Source organism: Desmodus rotundus, chromosome 9 (assembly GCF_022682495.2).
Source record: "Desmodus rotundus isolate HL8 chromosome 9, HLdesRot8A.1, whole genome shotgun sequence".
Classification (NCBI taxonomy): domain Eukaryota; kingdom Metazoa; phylum Chordata; class Mammalia; order Chiroptera; family Phyllostomidae; genus Desmodus; species Desmodus rotundus.
The window spans coordinates 87,832,200-87,856,235 of NC_071395.1; the positions used below are offsets into that span (position 1 = coordinate 87,832,200).

The following is a 24,036-nucleotide window of genomic DNA, read 5'->3' on the forward strand; positions in this document are numbered from 1 at the left end:
TTAGGTTATAAATGCACAGAAGTTAATAACGGCTAACACTGACTTCTGACTAGGTGCTGGGCACTGTGCAAAATGTTTTTATTTGTCTCCTCCCATTTATTCTCACAGTAAACCTGTATAAGAGTTTCATTATATCCCTACTTTTGCAGAACGAGAAACCAGCGCTTAGAGAATATGTCCAAGGCTGCACATCTGGTAATGGGTCAAGCCAGGATTCGGGTCCTGGCAGTCTGCTTCTAGAGCCCGTGCTGTTGGTAACTGAGCTATGCTGTTTCCTGACTTCCCAGATGGCACGTTCTATGGTGTCCCCCCAAAATGAGGGTGGTGTCCTTATAAAAGAGCTTCCAGAGATATCCTTTGCCACTTTGACAATGTGAGGACACAGCAAGAAGGCGCTAGCTGTGAACCAGAAAGAGGGCCCATGACCGTGATGAGCACGTGACCATGCCGGTGCCTGGATCTTGAACTTCCCAGCCTCCAGAATGGTAAGAAAGAAATTTCTACTGTTTATAACCTACCCAACCTGTGGTATTTTGGTACAGCAGCCCAAATAGTCTGGACCACCCTAAGTAGATTAACTTGGCTCACATTCCCAAATGGGAAATACACACACGTATAAAACATTACCTTATTATCAACTATAATACTGAAGAATGCTGACGAATATCATAATTTAACTCACACAAGTCAAATGTTAGAGAAACATCACAATGGGGGAAAGAAAGTTTCCAAACATTGATGTCACTGTCTTTTAAGATGTGGACAAAAAGTAATTTAAGTTTTCTGGCCAACCTTAATTTGAAAAGCTTCCCTTTGCACATTCCTGTCCCAGCACTTTTGATAATGATGGAGTTATTCAGATCTGAGTTTAAAATCCCCTCTAAGACATGTAATCACTAAGCTTTCTAATAGCACATATATGTAATATAAATGATCAAAATACCAAACTTTTCGGAAAGCTTCAATGGGAAAAAGGCAGATAAGAAAAAGAGTGCCGCTGCGTTGCCACGGCAGCGGGACTCCAGTCCCTCTGTAACAACGTGCAGCAGTGCGGCCGGGGACCACCGCGTTTGGACTTGGAGAACCGCAGAGACAGCTCTCCGTGCATGCGGGGAGAACGCACTCTGCATCTGTCTTGCTGTTACTCTTCATTGCAGGCACCACTTCTCTCTTCAGAACCACCCACACATCCTTCTCCCTAAAGATGACAATAATCAATACATCTCCGATAAACTCAGCGGGTTTTCCACTGAAATCCCTTTTCTCCTATCTGTCTGTGTCAAAGTCACATTTTAATGACCTACAGCAGGGGTGTCAAACTCATTTTCACCGGGGGCCACATCAGCCTCACGGTTGCCTTCAAAGGGCCAAATGTAATTTTAGGACAGTATAAATGTAACTACTCCTTAACTAGGGGCAAGGAGCTCAGCGCTGCCACCCCATAGAAACAAGGTGCCGGGCTGGATAGAACAAGGTAGAGGGCTGGATTCGGCCTGCGGGCCTTGTGCTTGCCACCTGTGACCTACAGGGTCGAAGGCTCCGCCCCAAGGCCTGTGAGGCCCATGAGGCCCATGAGAGTGAAGCCATCCTGGGTCACCCTGCACACCAGATGGAGCTCCCAGTTACTGCATTTTGCAGCCACGCAGCACAGTCTGGAACATTTTTTAAGCTTTTCTTCCAGTTGTCCACTTCAGTTCACTATTAAACAGGAACTTCATACACTGTTGTCCTCCATTTTTTTTACATGTTGTTAAACTAAAATGTCTTTCATGTTAAGACTGGTTGCCAAATTCCGAGGCCTTAATATTAGGGATGCTTTTTGCCACTTAATGTTAATATTAGCTTATAGACGATGATGATTAATGGGTGGATGTCATACTGAAGGCTCATTCAAGGGACATCACTACGTAAGACTGAGCACTCTGATGGCTACCAGGAGTTTTAACTTGGTCTGGTGCCTTTTTACCCTTCTTACCTTATTCCGCTCAAGCAGCAATAAGTCTTAAATTGTATGAAGGGTTTCCTTAAGACACATTGATTATTTTGTTTGAAGACTCAAATATTTGAATATTAAAACAGTATATGAGAAAAACAAAAAGTCATATAAATCATGTTGGGTACCACCGTCGCCTAGACCTAGGGTGGCAAACGTAACAGATGGTTGTTACAAATGTCTGGTGGCCATTTGCTCCGGTGTGGTTGACCTAAACGACGGGAGGGGGCTGCCCAGAATGCTCTTTTGGAAAGACTCTGAGACCAGGCTTAGAGGAAAAGGCTACTGTGGTTGGTAAACAAGTAATATTTTCAGGGGGTTGGGGTCAGGCAGAGCGAGAGCTACTTCTCTGCCATACTGTAGAGGCTAGCCCATCCTGTGTTACTCTTACATTTTGGGGGGCCTCCTAAAAGCACTTGGGAAAACTATTTCATGATTGGGATTATAACTTTTCAAAGGTCTACTCTTGCCTGTCCAGTCTGTCTATAAATAGAAAAGAAGTTATACTGAACAATATTGAAAACTTTAAAATTGTATATACCATATTATTTTAAATTATGTACCGTCACTTAGCTAAAAGAAAATTTTACTAACACATTTTATAAATACATATGACTTATGGCTAAAATAGCTTCATTCTATGAATACTGAAAGTCAGTTGTTTTATATATATTTTTTGTCCAGTAGTTCCCCAGAGCCATTTAGTAATGGACCAATATTTTCTCTATGTCACCTCATTCTTAACTACCAAGTTTAGTTTATTTACTTTATAACTAACTTATGACCACATAAGTCAAAGTCATAAACTTTAATCATAATTAGGTACATATTACAGACCATATTAAAAATATGTATTTTTAAAATATTATTAAAACCTTGTGCAATAAGGCATGTTGCCTTTAATCGATAACTTCTATCCTGAGTTACAAATAGAAAATACTGCTTTATATTAAATTGCAAGCATGGGACATGTGTGAAATCTCCCAACCAGTTTTAGTCCCACTACTTTGCTGAGCTCACTTGGTAGTAAAGCTAAATATTAACGGAGGCGCCACTCAATGTGAATCAATGTTCTTGTCCAGCTAAACCATGGCAAACACACCGAGCTCCCCTAACACTGAGGAATCTTCTGGCTTAATATAAATGAAATATCTGTCTTAATTTAAACAAAGAGGTGATATTCATTTTAATGGGGGATCTACTTTCACTTCTATTACAGTAATGAAGTGGAAGTAAAGACTGTCTGTTTGAAAAGAGAAAACTCTGCTCCTTACTAACATAAGCACAGTATTCCTTTTTATGTTTCCAAATAGTGTGTCCTGTAAGAAGCAAAAAAAAAAAAAAAAAAAAAAAGTTGATTTTGAAGATTATTTTTTTCAGTGGAACGAGCTGTGGAGCCGAGTATAAACGCATCACTCAAATGCCTTAAAGCTGGGCCTCCATGAAGATAAAAAGGTGGGAAGCAGATTTGCTTTTTAGCTCTGACTTATTTATAAAATGCAGTAAATTTTCCTATCTGAGTATATAGAGCACAAGGAAAAAGAAGCTGCATTCTTATATAACCACAAGCCTGCTCAGATTAAAGGATGTTCTGAAGCACATGATTATTCCAAAAAGGCAATAAAATGTAGGGAACTAATGGAGTACAATTTAGTATTTCTTGAGCTTTACAAGCTAACATTTATATGTACAGGCCAACCTTAATTTGAAAATCTTCCCTTTGCACATTTTTGTCCCAGCACTTTTGATAATGATGGCAGAGATCCAACATATATTTATAAGGTTCACATTACAGTATACTTCATTTGCTGCCAGCTTGGCATCTCCACTGGAAACTCCAAGAAAAACAAAACAAAATAAAAAACTTCAAACAAGTCTGAAAAGCAGCTACAAGAGTCTCCATTCCCTTTCCAGCTGAGCTGGAAAACAAGGCTTTCGAGCAGCTCTGTCATCTATGTTCATGGCTGCTCTTGGTCCTTAAAACTGATTAAAGTGAGTCAGAAACATTAAGAAGCAACTGTGACTTAAAAGGCACTAAAAGTAATACCTTTCACTAAGCATGAAAAGTGGCCTCTTTTCACAAGACTGCTAAGACGAGGGGTCTCCGCTAAATTTTTATTAAAAAATGGTAAACACTCTGGACATCAAAACATTTGAAACTTTAAGAGTCAGAAAGGAACACTTGGTAAAACAGAAATTTGTATTGGTCTTAATATTGGAAAAATGACAACACTCCTCAAATTGACCTCTAGATTCAACACAATTTCTGTCAAAACCCCAAGTGACATTTTGGAGAAACTGACAAGCTGACCCTAAAATTCATATGGAAATGCAAGGGACCCAGACTAGATGAAACATTCTTGAAAAAGAATAAGTTATTACAAAGCTAGAGTAAAAACCACCACCAACAGTGTGCTACTGGTGTAAGGATATACAAGAAAATTAACAGAATAAGAGTAAGATTCGAAATAAACCTTATCATTGATTATCACTGGATTTTCAGCGCGGGAGCCAAGACAGTCAACGGTGAAAGACCAGTTTACAACGCGGGGCGCTGCCACGACTAGATATCCACAGACAGAAGAAGAAAGCTGGATTCCTTCCTTCCACAATGTACAAAAATTAACTCAAGACGGGCTACAGACCTGTAAGCCAAAAATAGAAAACCCTTAGAAGAAAACAGGAGTAAATCTTTGTGACCTTGAGCGAAGCTAAGCCTTATTAGATATAACACCAACAGCAGAAACAAGAAAATTAAATATAGATGAATGGACTTCAACAAACTTAAGAGAAAAAAAACCCCTCTTGTCCTGCTAGGGATATTATCAAAAAGCGAAAAGAAAATCCATAGAATGTGAGAAAACATTTGCAAATCATTTATCTAAAGAGACTTGTATCAAGAATACATAAAGTACTCTTACAAACCAACAATAAAAAGATAAAGAACACAATTTAAAAACAGGTGAAGAATCTGAACAGACATTTCTCCACAGAAGATGCACAACTGGCCAGTAAGTGCACAAAAGGACACTCGGTATCACTAGGGATCAAGAAAACACAAATCAAAACCACAATAAGATACTATTACTCAACCCAGTATGGCTACAATCAAAAGATGGATAATACCAAGTGTTGTCTGCTTTGTTTTCTTCAGGGTAATGGAAATCACAACCACAATGAGGTGTCATCTCAAACCTGGTAGAATGGCTGCCATCAGAAAGACAAGATAATGAGAGGTGAGGATGTGAAGAAAAGGAACCCCCTGTACGCTGTCGGTGGGAATGCAAATTGATGCAGTCACTGTGGAAAACAGTGAAGGTTCCTCAAAGAATGAAAAATAAAACTACCACGTGTCCCAGCAATGCTTCTTCTGGATATATATCCAAAGATAATGAAGTCGCTGTCTTGAAAAGATAATTGCACGCCCCTCGTGTTCACTGCAGCATTATTTGCAACAGCTGAGACACCTTTAAAAACCTAGGTGTTCACCAACAGATGAATGCATGGAGAAGATGTATACACACACACACACACACACACACACACACACTGGAATATTATTCAGGAATAAAGAAGGAAATCCTGCCATTTGCGAGATTTACTTACGCTAAGTAAAATCTGACAGAGAAAGACAAATACCGTATGAGCTCACTTATTTATGGAAACTAAAAAACCCAAACTCAGAAACACAAAACAGATTGGTAGTTGCTAGGAGGTCCAGAAATCCTTTGAAGTCAGCTGGATTTGAATCATGATTCAAAAGATCCTGGCATCAACCTCCTAGTAACTTAGCATGTGCTAGTCGCCGAGGCAAGGGTCCTGCAGCACAGCCTGAGATTCACATGGTCAAACACTGCAGAAAATTGACAAGTGTTAAGAAATGGTTCCTTTCTTGGAGAAACTACAATCTGAGGTGAAAGAGAAAATTGCAAGAAAAAAGTCAAATAGTAGTGTAATTTTATATATATTTTGTGACAGATTCTAAGTGTTTTAGGAATACGTAAGTGTTAAGAGGCAGTGAAAGTCCACACAAGAAAACCAATCTCAGAAGATCAGAAGATTTGTGTGTAAAGCATAAAATAAAGCAATATAGGTAAATGTAATGAAACATTTAAACAGTTTAAAGTTTTCCACAGTAATTTTGTGCTAAACTAACTTCTGCCTATAGTATGGGTTTATGAGTAAATTAAAAGAACTCTACCTCAGCCAATAGGAAAGCAATTGACATTTTTGTGATAAAATAAGAAAACCTTAAGAAAGTGATCCTTGAAGATAAAACAGCTACAGGGTATAGTGAAGAAAATCTCCTTTAAAATCTTTAAACTTCAAAACAAATCCCAAATCGATGTTGTTTCCTTTTATGTTTCTTACATTTAAGAAAGTACTAATTAAAAGTTCCATATAAACATCACACATCATACATGCAAAGCTACATACATACCCACCAATACATCTCACTTTAGAGGCAGCAGTATATCATTAAATAATAGGAAATACACGTTCTTCCCATAAAATGACAAAGCCTAAATATTTTGAAATAGGAGCAGGACCACTTCTTGTTACTTGGGAGAAGAAAAAGGCAGCGTGAAGTCATTCAAGCAGAATGATAAGCAAACCAAAGCCAGATCAAAGGAATAAAGAAAAAAAGCTGAAATGTGAAACTGAAATATTTATTTCCTTCAAAATATCATCCCTGCCTTGTCCCTGGGCAGTTCAATATTTCAAAGTAGCTGGAAAATATTCTCACTGACATTCATTGCTAGGCACAGTAGATCAAATTTTAAGTAGGAAAATTGTATTTACCAACTATAAATGTAATATCATAAGAGAAGTTTTTCTGCTTATCATAAATGATTTCTAAATTATGTGAAATATATTTTAAACTCACAATATTTTGCAATACTGTTAGTGACTGATGCTGCTGCAAACTGTAATATTTATAGTGGAACCATAATTTCTAAATGTCTTTGCAAATAAAGTAGCATGAACATTCGAGTGCTTACTATGCTTATCACAATATAAGCAGTTCAGATGTTATTCCATTCCATTTTTATAAGTATTAAAAGTTACTTACTTATTCCACAAATGAATAAAATCTGGAAGAGTTAAGTGATTCGTCCAAGTTTACATAGTTAACGGCAGAAAGAGAAATTAAAACAGCCCACCTGACCTCAAAGTCCAAACTTGTTTCACTTCACGTGCTATTTCTTTACATCAATACATATACATGTAAATTTTTAATGGATCACTGTTTGATGTTAATTAATAGAACTTACAACTGGGTTCTTACTATAATTAATCCTTATACAACATTAATAACTGTATGCCAAATTACTTTTAGAACATTTGAAAGTTTAAATGTTCATCAAGCATTTACTTGATACCTCTTGTATGCCCGGATCTGTGCTTGGAGCCAGAAATACAAAAATAATCAAGGCATTATACCTGCTTCCAGTATGGGAAAGAAAACAGACTCTATACTATTGTCAGTGTAGTAAGAGCTATACAATGATATGCACACAATACTAGGAGCACACAAGGACCAGAGGAATTCACTGTGCCCATAAAGTAAGCATTCAACTCCTTTAACAGGAAGAGAACTTCTGCCCTGTTCGGCCGTGTGCAAGCACACGAACAATCGAACAATCGCTGGCATGGAGAAGCCACGGTAAATGCCTGTTCAGCCCCTCTCCCCTCTCCAGGAACGTGGCCCTCTGCTTTGCACAGGCTCTGGCTGTGACCAGGTGAGCACATTTCATCCAGTGCAGGATGGTTCCCAAGCCTCACGTTGGCCACACAACTAAACAACAACTCCATGTATCTGTCTTCTATTTTTTTCAAATTAGTTCAGATCTGAGAGGGGAAAATGGTGTTATTTATTGGCTGCTAATTCCTCTGAAATAAAAAGAAAAGTTAAAAAATGTTCAGATTTTACACAAGTTTATATGAAGAATTTATTCCTATTGAATAAACCCCAGGTGCTCCTAATAAAATTAACTGTATTCTTCATGAATAACCTTCCTTAAAATTCTTAAGGAATCTATAGAAGTATGCTATTCCCATACTAATTCAGACTTCGTTAGTAAGAATTTGTGATAATTTTGACATAGGGGACTTTCAAGTTCACCTTTATTTGATCTAAGATAAGTGTGTTTTTAGATAAATATTTTATAATAAAATTGTACAGGCTGCATTTAATCTATTTTTATAAATAACATAACCATTTAAATAAAATTCTAAAACACCTTCCAACTCACACCACCTAAATAAAATGGCTGTATGCTACAAAGCTACAAAGATGTGAGCTCTCAGAGAAGTGTTTCTCTGGAGATGGGACTGGAATGGACAGAGCTTTTCTAAACATGGGCTGCATGTCTTCCAGCTTCTCTGCTCTCTGTGCACCTGCTCCGTTTTCCTCTTGGCATCAACATAGCTACTCAGAACTTCAGCTTGCATATGGTCCACAGCGGCGGCCCAGCCAATCTTCGTCATAGTAACTTTCCATGTTTTTAGCTTCTGCACTGATGCGGCTAGCCTCCGGGTTCTCCACTCCCTGATTCCTGAGCTCAGGGAGGAGGGCAGTGCAGTATAGAACAATGCCTAAGAATAGGGGCCCTTGAGTCAAACACACAATTGCAAATCCTGGCACCTCCACCTATTCGCTGTGTGACCTTAGACTCTTTGTACCTGATAGTAAAATGAATGCTTCCTTTAGATCAGGCGCCCACTGTAGACCCAACAAGCGTGGCAGAGAGGGGGCGGTGGGCCTATGCCGAGAACACGACGGGCGGTTATCAGAAGCTGCGGACAGGCCTGTTCTCCCATGTGGGAATTGGGAAGGAAACAATGACATGGCCAGTATACGTTGCCATCAATGAATCATTTTGATCAAGTCGTGTAAAAAAGCAGAAAAGGAAATCTACTGGGTGACACGAAAGGCAGAAGTCAGCATTCTATCAGGAAAAGACCTAAAAGAGGAATCAGAAGGCCCAGGTGGAAGGGCCAGCTCCATGCTGGTTAAATGGCTTAATCTCTTTGAACCTGTTTCTCCCTAAAAATGCACATAATAACAAACAACCATGTTAAGATTCTTTGGAAGATAAAATAAGAGAATATATATTAAAGTTATTTTGTTAACTATAAAACATTAAGTAAAGTAGTGCTATATTTTCTTAGTTTATCAACTCTGCACCAGGATTGTATTTATTTCACCAGATTTCACTGCGAAAGTAAATTTTGATTGTAGTAAAACTCAAGAAGCTAAATACATAAACTACTTTTTAAAAATGGGATTTGCAAAATGAATTTCTAAACAAAGCATCCGATGACCCTATGACACTTTCATGTTACGAATGACACCTATTGTGTGAATAGCGTCACCAATGTCCTGTCAATGGAGGCCTGGCAACCGTCGTGCTGCCCTGATGCTCATCCAAAGCAGGGGGTCTGGCGAGAAGAAATGCGGAGCTCTGTGAAGACATGTCTACAAAGGAACACTTAGCGGGAGAGAAAACTCCTTTTCCACTTGAAGCAAGGTCACAACTTAGCTCTGTCCCCTCTTCCTGCTAGCCATCGTGCTCCTGAGAGGGCGGGCTCTGCCAGCACCCTCGCTGGGGCTAAGGAAGGCTCACAGGAAACTGGGAACTGTGATGCCCTCCACCTAAAACGGTTTCAGATGCTCACGCAGCCCGCAGGAAAGAGAACAGATGGGCCCCCACCATTGCCATTGACACTTAAGAAAGCTGCTTTTAAGAACATTATATTCAGAGTTTTTAGGCACTTTCCAAAGTATAGGGATAATTATTCTCAACATCACACAAATGTCTGGATCAATGCAAAATTGAATAGTTTTTAACAAAACTTAAAAAAACATTTTAAACAAAAAAATTACAAATTTTGGCAGTGCCTTTTAGTAATTTTGCAGTAATTTCCAACCTCAAACATAATGGTACCAGTTGTAAGAAAAGCAAACTACTTTATTCCTATTAATCACTTAGAAAATTATTAAAATGAAACATCTTAAATATGTAATAAATATATATTCACATCATAGCCACAATCTGCCAAATGAATGCTACATGTTAGGGGTTTGACAACGCTTTCATGATGAATTGGCACTTTCTCTACTAAACAAGGTGAATGTCCTCAGTAATAGTTTCAAACACTACAGTCAAAACTACACGAATAGTTACAATGGAGCAAGCTAAAGAACAATTAACTTTCCAAGTAAAGAACTTGAAATGTTTCTAATTATAATCACATAGCACCCCTTTAAAAAGCAAAAGCCAAATCAAAGAAAGTCAGACATCAAAAGGCCATTAGGTCTTTCAATATAGACCATTTCCAGACCTGGTTTACTCCACATAAAACCTCCTTTGGGGTGTTTTCATTTTTCACTAAGAATAGAGATATATGGTTCAAATTACTGAAAGTTTCTTCAAAAATTCCTTGACATTTCTGTTTTCCACACCTAAAATGAATAAATTTTATATCAATAATAAAAAACTAGAGAATTCAAGTTTTTATAAGTCACCAATTTTTAAATTTCTTTATTAAATTTCATGACATCAAATTTCAGGAACTATGATTTGGTGAGGAATAAAGGAAATTCAGTAAGGAAATAAAAGCATGTTTTCTTAAGGATGGAAATGTTTGACATTTGCTTATCTATTGTTTATTATACTCTGGCAAAATCTTTCTTCCAGAAAATCAGATGCCTTAGATTTACTCCTAACCTCATGCTTGGACATTAATATGTCACTGGACTCATGTCCGGACACATCTTATTCCTTCAGGCAGGGAAGTTCTCTTTCCTCCACCAGCCCATTTTCTGTCCTTCCTTCAAATCCTAGCTCATTGCAGAGAAGTATTCAGGAAAGTAAGTCTTCCTTGCATGTCACTTTCATTATATACCACATCGCTACTAATCCATCAACCATGCCCTGTTCCCCGTGGGAGAAAGTACATCCTTCTGCCCCGCCTTTGGGGGGGTCTGGGGTCCTCCTCAGTCTGGACCACTCCTTCTGTTCCAGCTATGCTCATCTTCGTGGGTGTCTTCACACACTCTCTGCACTCTCCATCTCTACAGCCGATGTCCATCCTCTTCCAACTCCCTAGATGACTTACTATATACAGGGACACATATATCCGATATGTAAGCCGGTGTTTCAGATTATACCTCGGGGACACCATCAGAAAGAGATCTGCTATTACAATTAATACCAAATTGAGAGGTTATCCAAATTTATTACTGATGAAACTTATTTTCTGAGTCCCATGAAGAAACCCAAGCACCTGACAGCTAACAGCCAACAGAACTGTGAGAAGTAACCATCATTAACGATGGTCACTACTCTATGCTTTTCTGGTATTTCAGTTGTATTATTATTATTTAATTTTGCTTTTTCCTTTACACTTTAATACAGAGGCCTAAGGCCAATGTGAAATCGAGATTAAAGAGGCACTGCTTTCCACATGGCCAATGATTTCTATATCCTCTCAATTATGTTTTGTTTGCAAGATCTGATTTCTTATCACTAGTATTGGCACTGTTTTTCTGATTTGCAAAAATACAATAAAATATTAAAATCACAATGTGAATGAGCTGCTCTAGCAAAACGAGACAGCACTGTCACAGTGTGCAAGGGCCAGAAGGCGTAATAACCTAACAATTTTATTATAACCCTCTTGGCATAAGGTGGTGATATTTTTAATTTACTATTTTACTATAATAATTATACATGGAAGGATAGGGATAGTAAATATCTGTCACAGTACTTTTGGCACTGATCAGCAGAGAGAAATTTTATTTATGAAACCTAGCAAAGAGATATTGGCAAAATACCCCAAAGCAGGGAAGGGCAACTTACCCAATTTAACTGCTTACCATAATTCAATAGGAATACCACATTAGAACATTCAACTCTCTTGGTTATAATTCTATATTTATCAAACAATAGGTTAACCAATAGCTTGAATGCTGGAATAGACTAGTCCAGTAGAAAAAAAAAAATCCTTACCAAATGCCTAGAAGCCCTTTACATAATTCTCAGTAACTGTTCTCTTTTCGGGGGCTATAGCAGCAGCTACAAGTTGTATACAAGGGAGCTATGTCTGCTGCCTCCCAGAGTATCATTTTGAAGACCAATAACAGAAGCTAAGTACAAGAAAAAACAGGTTTCCCAGCAACCCTACTCATAGGTATATACCCGAAGGATTGAAAATGGCACGCACATACTCGTGCATGAGTGCTCACAGCAGCACTATTCACAATAGCCTAGAGATGGAAACCCAGACATCCATCAACAGTTGAGTGGATAGAAAAATTGTAATATACACACAGTGAAATAGTATTCAGCCATAAAAAGGAATGACACATGCTACAATGCATGTATCACACATTGCTAGTGAAAGGAGCCAGACACAGAAGGTCACAGATTGTGTGATTCCAATTACATGAAATACCCAGAACAGGTAAATCCACAGAGACAGAAAGCAGATTGATGGTTGTGATGATCCAGGAGCAGGCGGGGGAGTAGGGACTAACTTGTTTAATGAGTACAGAGTTTTATTTGGGGGTGAAGAAAATGTTTTGGAACTAGATATGGGTGGTGGTTGCACAACACTGTGAATGCACTAAATGTCACTTTAAAATGGTTAATTTTATATGATGGGAATTTTACCTCAATATATATGAAAGTGTGGAGCGGGGGCCAGGTAACAAAATGAGGAGAGCAAAACATCATGCTCTCCAGGTACTGTATTTTGCCCTGTACAATGCGCACCCACGGTATTTGTGCGCATTATACACGGGATTACTATACCCATTACCTCACCCGTGATATGCAGTCATTATACCCGCGTATAATGCCCATCATTATTTCTCCCTCAAAAACTTGGACAAAAAGTGCACATTATACATGGCAAAATATGGTAGTTATGTTCCTGGTGGAAGTGTTTTCTTAAAGTTATTTTTTTCCTTTTAGTCTTTTCTCGACCAGTGTGATAGAGACCCATATAACTTATTAAGTACTTTTCAAAGTGATTTTGGTGATGTTCTGCATTGTGTTTCCAATTTCAATGATTTCTGCTCTTTATTTCTTATATTTTATTCATCTTTACTTTGTTTTTATCTAGTTTCTTGAGGTGGAGGCTTAGCTCACTTCAGTCGAGATACGAGATTACAGATACTTTGTAACATCTGATGAATAATACCTTCATGATCTTTCAGTTTTTAATATTTGTTATTTAAAAGTACAACTTTAAGCTTACAAAGATGAGGGTTTTAAAGGAAAACCGACTGCTTTCTTACGATTACTAATTCAATTGCACCAAGAACAGATCATTGATGACGATGATTCTTCGAAAGCTTGTAACTTCCCTTATGATTTAATCCAAGCACTATCCAGTCAGGTCCAGCTACCAAGAGAGAAGATGACTTGGTGTTGCCAGATCCTGCATGTATCAAGAGCAAGCAGAAATCCAAATTTCATGTGAAATCTCCTGATTTTATCATGTTGAAGAACAACTCAAATTTTTTGAAATATTTCACAGGCCTAATTGAATACATGTGCAGAATGACTCAACCTGCAGCCCAGGAATTTGGAACAACTATTGGAAAGCATGAAGTCGAAATGAGAACATCAAAATGGGTAAGAAAAAAGCACAGAGGCATCAAAGATAAGAGCAGCAGGTAGGAGAAAAGACAAAGGGGAAGGATTGCTTTATAAAACATCCTAGACCTTATAGAAAATGAATCTAAAGGTGAAATGTAAAAAGTGAGAAATAAACAAAAATACTCAAATGTCATATAGCGATAAGTCCTACAAAGAAAATTAAGGAAGTAAATTATCTGAGACTAGGATATACATTTGTAAGTCGTTGCTATAAGGATGGCGTATTAGATTGGCTTCTACAGCTATAAGCTTAGATTGGATTGTCTATGGAGAGACTCTAGAGTGAGTATAGAATGAATATGAAAAGAAGACTGGACAGAAAGATGGAAATCAGAAGATCGCGTGTCACAAAAACTGAAGAAGAGAAAGTTTTAATGAAGGGAGATGAACAAAATCCAAACGGGAGGTCACCCTAAGTTTTGCTGATACAGGAAAAAAGCCAGACTGGAGTGGACTGAAGAACGGAGGCAGGAGATGCGACAGAGGTGATGAGTAAAATCACTCTAAAGAAATCTGAGTATAAACGTGAAGACAGGATCACAGGCGAAGGTGGGGGAGGTTGAGAAAGGGGTTTTGAAGATGGGTACCTACTCTTGCCCCCAAGTTAAATGACCAGTACAGTTGGACAACAAGGGGTCTAAACTCAGCTGCACAATGCAGAAACTCGCAGTAACTGTGAGAGGAGGCTAGGAATCACCGGAAGGATTGGTATGAAGGGCGCACCTCAGAAGTTAACAGAACACACAAAAAGTAAGGGTTTAAAGCAAGGACATCATCATAATTAGAAACAGTATTTTGGTTTGGAGTTACAAGACTAGAAATAGCACCAGTTTTACACGCATTTAGTGATAGGTTACTGGGGAGGAGGAGGGGATGACGACAACGTGGTGACAAAAGCTTCCCTAGATACTCCATTAACAAACAGTGTCCGGAATTTCTCAAAGGGGAGAAGGGAATAAAAGCTCAGAAGGAGCTGGTTGTGGTCTATGTGTTATAAAGCATATATCAATGGTGTGAAAGGCAAAGAACACTCATGGCAACAGAGAACAGGGTTTTCTGGAGTTAAGAAAAAACACTTGGGAGAGCTGAGTCAGTCTTTGGTTCACTTACTAATTCTTTAACAATATTTTTTTAAGATTTTACTTATTTATTTTTAGAGAGATGGGAAGGGAGGGAGAAGGAGAGGGAGAGAAATACCAATGAAAGAAACATCAATTGCATGTTTCTCGCACGCCCCCAGCCAGGGATCTGGCCTGCAACCCAGGCATGTGCCCTGACCAGGAATTGAACCAGCAACCTTTTAGCCTGCAGGATGACGCCCAACCCACTGAGCCACACCAGTCAGGGCTCACTCACTAGCTTTGCAGAAAGCTAACAGCATCACACTGCTCAGGAGGTCATACAGCTCTAGAAGGCTCACTGTTCTCTTGAAAAAGAGTCAAAAGACCACAAAGCAAGCTGAGCTCAAGAACATTTGTTTTTTAAAAACATCAAATTTCACGGTCATGGGGAGATCACTGTGTATTTAGATTTTAGCCACACATACTAATCTATAATTGAATCTATAGCAAATCACAATAATTGATTCTAAAACTGATGATGTAGACTTAGCATAAATGGGTTTTATTATGCAATGACCAAAAGAATGGGAGGGTATATAATACATTGCAAAAAATTCTATCAAAAACTAAGTTAACAACAGTAGTGTTCACATACAGAAAGACACGTGGCAGCACTGCCTGAATAGTTCCTCTCAGCGCTCACTACAGTACTTAAAAAGAGAAAGAGGAAGTGAGTATGGTGGGGTGGGGGGGGCGAGGGGTAAGATCCTAATGACAATAAGAACTAAAATAAACAAATAACACAACACAATGAAAAAACCTGGGATGAATCACCAAAAATAGAAAGCCAATAGAAGTGAACTGATTAAAAAAAAATATCCAAACAGGTCTACCTGAGAACAAATGTAACTTAGTCTCAGGAAGTAAAACGTGAGAGAAATGATGTAGAAAGACAACTCCTTTCTTCCTCTGGTCAAAGATTCTGTGTCTTGAAAAAAAATTTTTTAATTGATGGGGGATTCTTCCACATAGCGGAAGGCATCAGAGTAAAATGTACTGATGTTTTTTTATACACATCCATGCAGAGCCTGTAAGTCCCAGAAAAGCCCTGGACTGAGAGTGAAGGATGAAGAGTGGTGCAGTGTGTACGAGGAGCTGCATCGCCACAGCTAAGGCAATGTAGATGGATATAAAAAAGGAAGAAACCTGACTTCAAAATACGAATATACCGAGCTCTACAGGATTCACATTCATTCAGAAAAAGAGAGCCTCACCACATAGGTTATAAAAAAGTACCCTATCAGTAAAGCGGAGTTTCTAAAGGCATTTTCCTACAAACTTGGGACTTCACTGGCAGCTGACAAACAACATTTCTGTCCAGCTGCAGACACGCCCGAGACTATAAACATTGTACAAGACAATACGGAGCAGAGGCGAACAATTCACAACCCAAACATTCAATACATGGGATACTAATGCCAATGGTATCTACAAAAGTTCAAACACAGTAGATATCCAATAAGTGTTTGTTAAACTAAAAATAAACATCAAAACTGGACAAAATTTACCTTGTACAAGATTGAGTAACAAGGCAGAGATATACCAACTGAAGTCTAAAAGCTATTGCAAAACCTGGGAATAGAAACCAGGGGAAAAAACATTCCAGATACACAGAAGAAAAACCTACTGTCAAAACAATCTAATATAATACCCAGAAATGAATATCAGAAAACTGTGAGGTATCTGAGTGATGGCATGCAGTCTCTATGAAGTAGAGGACAAAGTCTTAAAACTATCTAAGACAAAGGGATTAAAGAGATTAATCTTATCTAAGACAATAAGATTAAAAATGGGGAATGGTTAAGATTAAGAAGGGATAAAAGAAAGGAAAATTTAGAGCGGAATAAAAATTCATAAGGGAAGTGGAGACAACCATAAATGCAGGTGCGGAAAACCAAATCAGTGATGTTGAAAACCAACTTGAACATATACTTAGAAGACAAAAAAGAACAGATGAAAATGTAAGAATGACAATTAAAAATACAAAGGAATGATAAAAGATACAAAAATGGATATGAAAAAGGGATGCTAAAAATTAGAAAACGAACAATTCAATAACATGTTGAATAAATGATTCTGGAGTGTAACAGACTGTTCAGTAACAGACTGGGCCATAGAAAAGGATGCGAGATTTACTAAGTATGTATACGGTACTTGAAGCTAGGGAACTTGTTGAGAACACTTAACAAATACAAACACAGAAGAAAAAATGGTCAAGGATTGAACCCGGGGAACTCTGAAATACAGAATCCTGATGGAACAGGAGGACTCAGTTCGGAGGGAATTGAAAACAAGCACGCACTCAGTTAGGCAGAAAAACATCAGATGCTTCCAGTTCTGTGGAAGCATAGAAAAAAGAAAGTTTCAGGAAGAAAAAAACCTCCAAATTAGAGGGGGACAACCAAGACGGTGACACAGGCGACCCTCCTTCCACAGACACACAGAAGGTACAGCTACACATGCAGTGGTAAACTCTGAAAGAAATCCAGAAACTAGCTGATTAACTCCTATGCACCACCGTGCTCTGGGTATATGCTAAAGGGTGCAGGGTGCCTATCAAAAGCCTTCAACCCAAAATTACACACTATGGTTAAAGTGTTCCTTACTCCCAAGGATGCCCACTTTCACCATGATATTCAACATGTTGAATGGTGACACAGAAAACAAAAAATTGAAAAGGAAAATAAATCATTCACTGATTATTTGTTGTTATTATCCACACAGCAGATCCAAGATAATTTACAGACAAACTTTGAAGGTAAATTCAGCAAAATTGCTACATGTTAGAGTTCAATATCAGCTGGATCCATCAAATGGAAAGTGTATTTTAAAAAAGGTAAAATACAAAATGGTACCATAAACTATAGGATACTTAAGAATAACCTAACAAAAATATGTAAAATATGTATGGAGAAAATTATTAACATTAATTAGCAGACATTAAAAAAGACAAATTAATGGAGAAACATGCCATTTGTGGAAGAGAGAAAATGATACAGTAAAAATTCTAATTCTACTTAAATTAATCTATGAAATAATACAAACATAATCCCAATAGAATTTTTAGTAAAAGCTTCTTGTAAAATTGAAATAGAAGAGCAAATGACTATGAATAGCTAAGAAAATTTTGGAGATAAGAAATAGTGTGGGAGGAAAGAATAGAGTGTGGGGGTAATAGAGCATGGGAGGGTATGTTCCCACTCTACGACAGCTCAAGATTTAATATGTGTTCAGAGTAACTAAAATAGTATTAAAAGTAAAGAGCTCTATTTAAATGTGATCAAAAGCTATTTTGATTTTCTCATTTGTGTTCTTCTGTAATTTTCCAAATTTCTACAACAAATATGTGCTAGTTTGGGGATGAAAATAAAGCTAAAGAATAGATACTCTGAACAGTCTTCTCACTGGACAATGTCAGTGTTCAGAATTCACCTTCCAAGGACCCTGGGAAGGTTCATTTTAACATAAACTCTCTATTACAATGGCAGAAAAAAAATCACTTCTCTTTTGGATTAGCCTAGAATTTAAAGGGTAGTGACAAATAATAAACTTATAAAATAACTCAACTATAACCCTGGCTGGTGTGGCTCAGTGGATTGAGCACCAGCCTGCAAACCAAAGGGTCACCAGTTCGATTCCCAGTCAGGGCGCATGCCTGGGTTGCGGGCCAGGTCCCTAGTAGGGGGTGCATGACAGGTAACCACACGCTGATGTTTCTTTCCCTCTCTTTCTCCCTCCCTTCCCCTCTGTCTAAAAATAAATAAATAAAATCTTTTAAAAAATAACTCAACTATAATATTTCTGTTGGCATTTAATCCTACTTTGATATAATTAATCTAATTCTAGTTACATAAAATCTAAAATTATTTCATACATGTCAAATAATTTCTTCCTGCTCCCCAACTCAATGCAATATCTAAATTGTTAGAGGTAACATTTTAAACAGATATGAATATCTAACATATTTTGATGGAATAATACATTAGAAATTGTATCTGTTCTTAATATTAGTACTAATAGTAATAGAAAAATATACTGAAAATTAACAAATGCTACTGGTCTTTAAATTCACATATTCCTGGGTAAGACCAATCCCACATATCCTTTAATAAGTACTATAAGTTACAGACTACTTTTATATTGTAGTGGAACAGGTTTTAGAATTCCTCTTATAAGGAAACTTTTTAAAAGTACAAATCTGTTTTCTAAACAGAATAAAATTTCCTATCAAGATGACCCTGTAAAGATATTTTCATTCACTTATTAAAGATAGAGGTCTTTATATTAACCATTCAAGTCTGCATGCATCCTTTTAGCTTCTTTCTAGATAGCTCCTAAATTCACATTTTTTCCATTTTAAAGTATGTATCACTATTAATTCCTTGAGATAGTTTCACTAACCTTGCAAAGAAAATGATTGAGCTATAGTTCCTCACTTTGGCTATATATAAAACTAAATTTAGAATTACATTATTCAGCTATACTTTAAAATTCCTACACAAGATTAATTTACCCTATCTTTCCCTTTCCACCAAAATTCAAAATTCAAGCTCCTGGGTAAACAGGAAGGTTATCTGCTTTTAATGCAACTTCATCCAAATTTCTGCAGTAAGCAATATTCTATTAAAAAACAAACCTAATCAAAATGTAGCCCACTCCTTTGAATTATCACAAGATTGTTTAGTATTCCATTTAAGTCTTCTTTTAAGATTAGTTTCTGGCAAATAAAAGTACAGAAACACTGCCATTAGAACTTTGCAGTTTTATTATCTTCACTCTAAGGCATTCCTATTTGAAGATTAATCCCTGTTCCTACTAATATAAATGTTGATTTATAACAGCAAACAAGCAACCAAAGATAGATGAAGGAGATTTAAAAGAACCTTATAGGAAGGCTTTTTCAGTCATGTTTAAAAATATAACTTCTTTAAAAATATAACTTTAGGGGTAAATAATCTGCTTTCCACTCTAATGAGAGATTACAAATACTATGTACACTGAGCAAGAAAAAAACTTTTTCAAAAGCTTATGACTGTTAGAAAAATAACACCCCAAAACTATTTTATAAATTTCCTCACTTTAAACAAAACTACAGATAAAGTCAGGCAAAAGGAGAGGGGCTGCAAATTTTTGTATAAATAAGTAATTTTATACAATGACTTTCAATAAATCAGATGGTAAACATTTGCCTAGCATCTCTAACATTGAAAGTTGGCTTCAAAACTTTCAAATAAAAAAATAATTCAAGCACAATTTGAATTACCTAGAAAATATCAGGAACTTGTTTTTTAAAATTCTATGTGCAAGTGAAATTGTACTTATAAAGGCAATGGTATATGAAAATATGGTTACATATTTTCAAGCAATAAATGAGAGCCACTAATAACAAATCTTTTTTGGAGAGAGCAATATAAAAAAGAAAACAAAAATATTTTAAAATTAAGCCCTTAAGAAATTTTCAGTATGATGCTGGCAGTGAGTTTGTCATATATGGCCTTTATTGTGTTGGGGTATGTTCCCCCTATTCCCACTTTGCTGAGAGTTTTGATCATAAATGGGTGCTGGACTGCATCTAGTGATATGATCATGTGGTTTTTATCCTTCATTTTGCTTATGTGGTATATCACATTTATTATTAATATTTTACCAACCTTGCATCCTCAAATAAATCCCACTTGATCATAGTACATGATCTTTTCGATCTATTGCTGCATTCAGTTTGCTAATATTTTGTTGAGGGTTTTAGCATCTATGTTCATCAAGGATATTGGACTGTAATTTTATTTTTTTGTAGTGACTTTATCTGGTTTTGGAATTAGGATAATGCTGGCCTCATAAAATGAGCTTGGGAGTCTTCCCTCCTCTTGAATTGTTTTGCAATAGTTTGAGAAGGAGAGATGTTAGTTTTTCTCAGAATTTTTGGGAAAATTCACCTCTGAAGCCATCTGGTCCAGGGCTATTGTTGGAGGTTTTTCGATTACTGCTTCAATTTCACTAGGTGTAATCTGTCTGTTCAGGTTCTTTGATTCTTCCTGATTTCGTTTTGGAAGAGTGAATGTTTCTAGGAACTTACCCACGTTGTCCAGGTTGTCCAATTTGTTGGCATGCAGTTGTTCATCATATTTTCTCACAATCCTTTGCACTTTTTTTGTGTCAGCTGTTATTTCTCCTCTTTCATTTTAGATTTTATTTATTTGGGTCCTCTCTTTTTTCTTCTTGATGAGTCTAGTTAAAGGTTTGTCAATCTCATTCATCTTTTCAAAGAACCAACTCTTGGATTCATTAATCTTTTGTATTTTTTAGACTCTATTTCATTTATTTCTGCTCTGATCTTTATTATTTGCTTCCTTCTACTCACTTTGGGCTTTGTTGTTCTTTTTCAAGTTCCTTTAAGTGTAAAGTTAGATTGTTTATTTGAGCTTTCCCTTGTTTCTTGTATTGCTATGAAGTTCCCTCTTAGGACAGCTTTCCCACAGTCCCACAGATTTTGGGTTGTTGTGTTCTCATTTCATTCGTTTCAAGGTATCTTTTGATTTCTTCCTTGCTATCACTGTTAACCCATTCATTGTTTAATAACATGTTATTCAGCTTCCATGTCTTTGTGTATTTTTCAGTTTTCTTCTTGTGATTGATTTCTAGTTTCATAACATTATGGCCAGAGAAGATGCTTGATATGATTTCAATCTTCTCAATTTATTGTTTTGTGTCCAAACATGTGGTCTATCCTAGAAAATGTACCACGTGGACTTGAAAAGAATGTATATTCTGCTGCTTTGGGGTGAAATGCTCTGAGGCTATCAATTAAATCCATTTGATCTAGTGTATCGTTTAAGGCCGCTGTCACCTTGTTGATTCCCTGCCTGGGAGATCTATCCATTGAAGTCAATGGGGTGTTAAAATCAAGGGTGAGAAGTGGGGATGGTGGGGGGGAAGATGGAGACAACTGTACTTGAACAACAATAAAATAAAAATAAATAAAATCCTCTACTATGTCTGTATTTCTGTCAATCTCTCCCTTTATGCCCATTGAGGCTTGCTGTACATATTTAGGTGCTCCTATGCTGGGTGCGTAAATGTCTACTAGAATTATATCCTCTTGTTAGATTGTTCCCTTTAGCATTATACAGTGGCCTTCTTTGTCTCTTCCTATAGCCTTAGTTTGAAAGTCTATTTTGTCAGATACAAGTGTTACTAGCAATATTTTTTCTGATATGTCTCCTCTGGCAAGGGAAACAAAAGAAAAAACAAACAAACGGGACTACGTCAAACTAAAAAGTTTTTGCACAGCAAAGGAAACCATCAACAAAATGAAAAGAAAACCACTGAATGGGAGAACATATTTGTCAATACATCTGATAAGGGGTTAATATCCAAAATATATAAAGAACTTATAAAACTCAGCACCGAAAAAACCAAAGAATCCAATTAAAAAATGGGCAAAGGACCTGAATAGACACTTCTCCAAAGAGGACATACCGATGGCCAATAGACATATGAAAAGATGCTCAATGTCACTAATCATCAGAGAAATGCAAATTATTGGATAAAACCACAATGAGATATCACCTCACACCTGGCATGATGGCTGTCACCAATAAAGCAACAAACAACAAGTGCTGGCGAGAATGGGTAGAAAGGGGAACCCTACTGCACTGTTGGTGGGAATGCAGACTGGTACAGCCACTGTGGAAAACAGTATGGAGACACTTCAAAAAACTTAAAATAGAATTGCCTTATGGTTCAGCTATCCCACTTCTGGGAATTCATCCGAAGAAACCCGAGACACTAATTCAAGCACCCCTATGTTCATCGTAGTGTTATTTCCAATAGCCAAGATTTGGAAGCAGCCCAAGTGCCCAACAGTAGGTGAGTGCGTAAAACAACTGTTGCACATTCACACAATGGAATACTACTCAGCAGTAAGAAAGAAGAAAATTTTACTTTTGTGATACCACAGATAGACCTGGATAACATTATGCTAAGTGAAATAAGCCACTCAAAGAAAGACAGACTGGACTAACAAATTCTTTTAAGGTTTTCTCTTCAGCAACTCAGCCAATACATTTTAAGAAAAAGTAAGAGAGAGAGAGAATAGTTATGCAATCTTCCCAGACAGAATTTGATGTTAAGTTTGTTTGATCCTGGGCATGTTTTTGGCCTTTCTGTAAGTGATTCCTGTTTGTAGGTTTGGAGAGGCAAGGAACATGGCATTTACTGGTTCTCTGAGAGTTAACAGTGAATTCACGTAAGCCTCCCTTCTTAGATCACGTTCTTGGGTCAGGTACCCTGAGAACCCTTCTCCCATTATAGTTCTTATCACTCTACAGTATAATTGCCAAAGTTCTCAAATATCCTTCCAACCAGACTGTAAGGTCCTCTGGGAAGGGGCTACACATTACCTGAGCTGTGGCAGGAACTCCATATTTATTGAGTAAATCGATGTTTTCCACTTAAAAACTGAGATAAAACCTAGTAATAAGCAGGGCCTCATCACCTCAGTGAATGAATGGAAAAGACAAATAAAATCTAGCATTTTAATGTGTATGTTTAAATTTTATATCATGAGACAAAACCATTCCTAAACAGTGCCTGCGTAGTAGTTCATTTTCAAATATAACTGGAAGATTTCATTGCCCACATTTCTCCAAAAATTCTACAGTGGAATTTCTGAATGTTCTGAGACCTAATCTTACTGTTTTGCTAAGTCTGCTTTTATTTAAGAAGAAGAAAGCATACGAAACTACTACATTCTATTTTCTTACATTCCTATCACTTAAAACAACTGAACTAATTTTTACCTTTTTTAAAAAAAATTACTGGCTGGCAATAAAATTCTGAAAACAGAAGCTCATGATGGAAAACTGATTCAAACAAAATCATAGCAAGGCTATTATAAAAATATAATATTCAGGTTCTAGCTACTTAATTTGGCTCACAATTTAGAAGTATTATTTTTTTAATTAAATGTATTCCAATTTTACTCACTTCAGAGCTTCCTCCAACTTATGGACTTTCTTCTGAGTATCTTCTTTCTCTTTATCGAGTTCACTCTGTAGGTCGTGAACCTGCCAAGGACAAGGTGTGTCAAATTTAACAGAGGACAAGTCAAGTCTACGCCAAGGAAAAAGACAGACAATGAAACAGCAATCCCAAGTCCATTTTTAATACAAATTAGATTGAGACATTTCAAAAGAGAGACTTGGTTAACCATAATCATTTACCATATAATTATTTCAATACTCTACTT

General features: G+C 37.1%; 1 protein-coding gene across 8 annotated transcripts in view; it reads right to left on the minus strand.

The window, feature by feature from the left end:
- Positions 1–24,036, minus strand: part of CEP112 (centrosomal protein 112) — a 370,586-nt gene that overhangs the window by 256,010 nt on the left and 90,540 nt on the right. For all 8 annotated transcript variants that reach the window (XR_006653046.2, XM_045182487.3, XM_045182485.3 and 5 more), the window contains one exon: positions 23,775–23,854. Coding sequence is in view for 7 of the 8 variants with exons in the window: in XM_045182487.3 (XP_045038422.2) it covers positions 23,775–23,854 (80 nt within the window). In the remaining variant the exon portion in view is untranslated. The remainder of the gene's footprint in view (positions 1–23,774; positions 23,855–24,036) is intronic.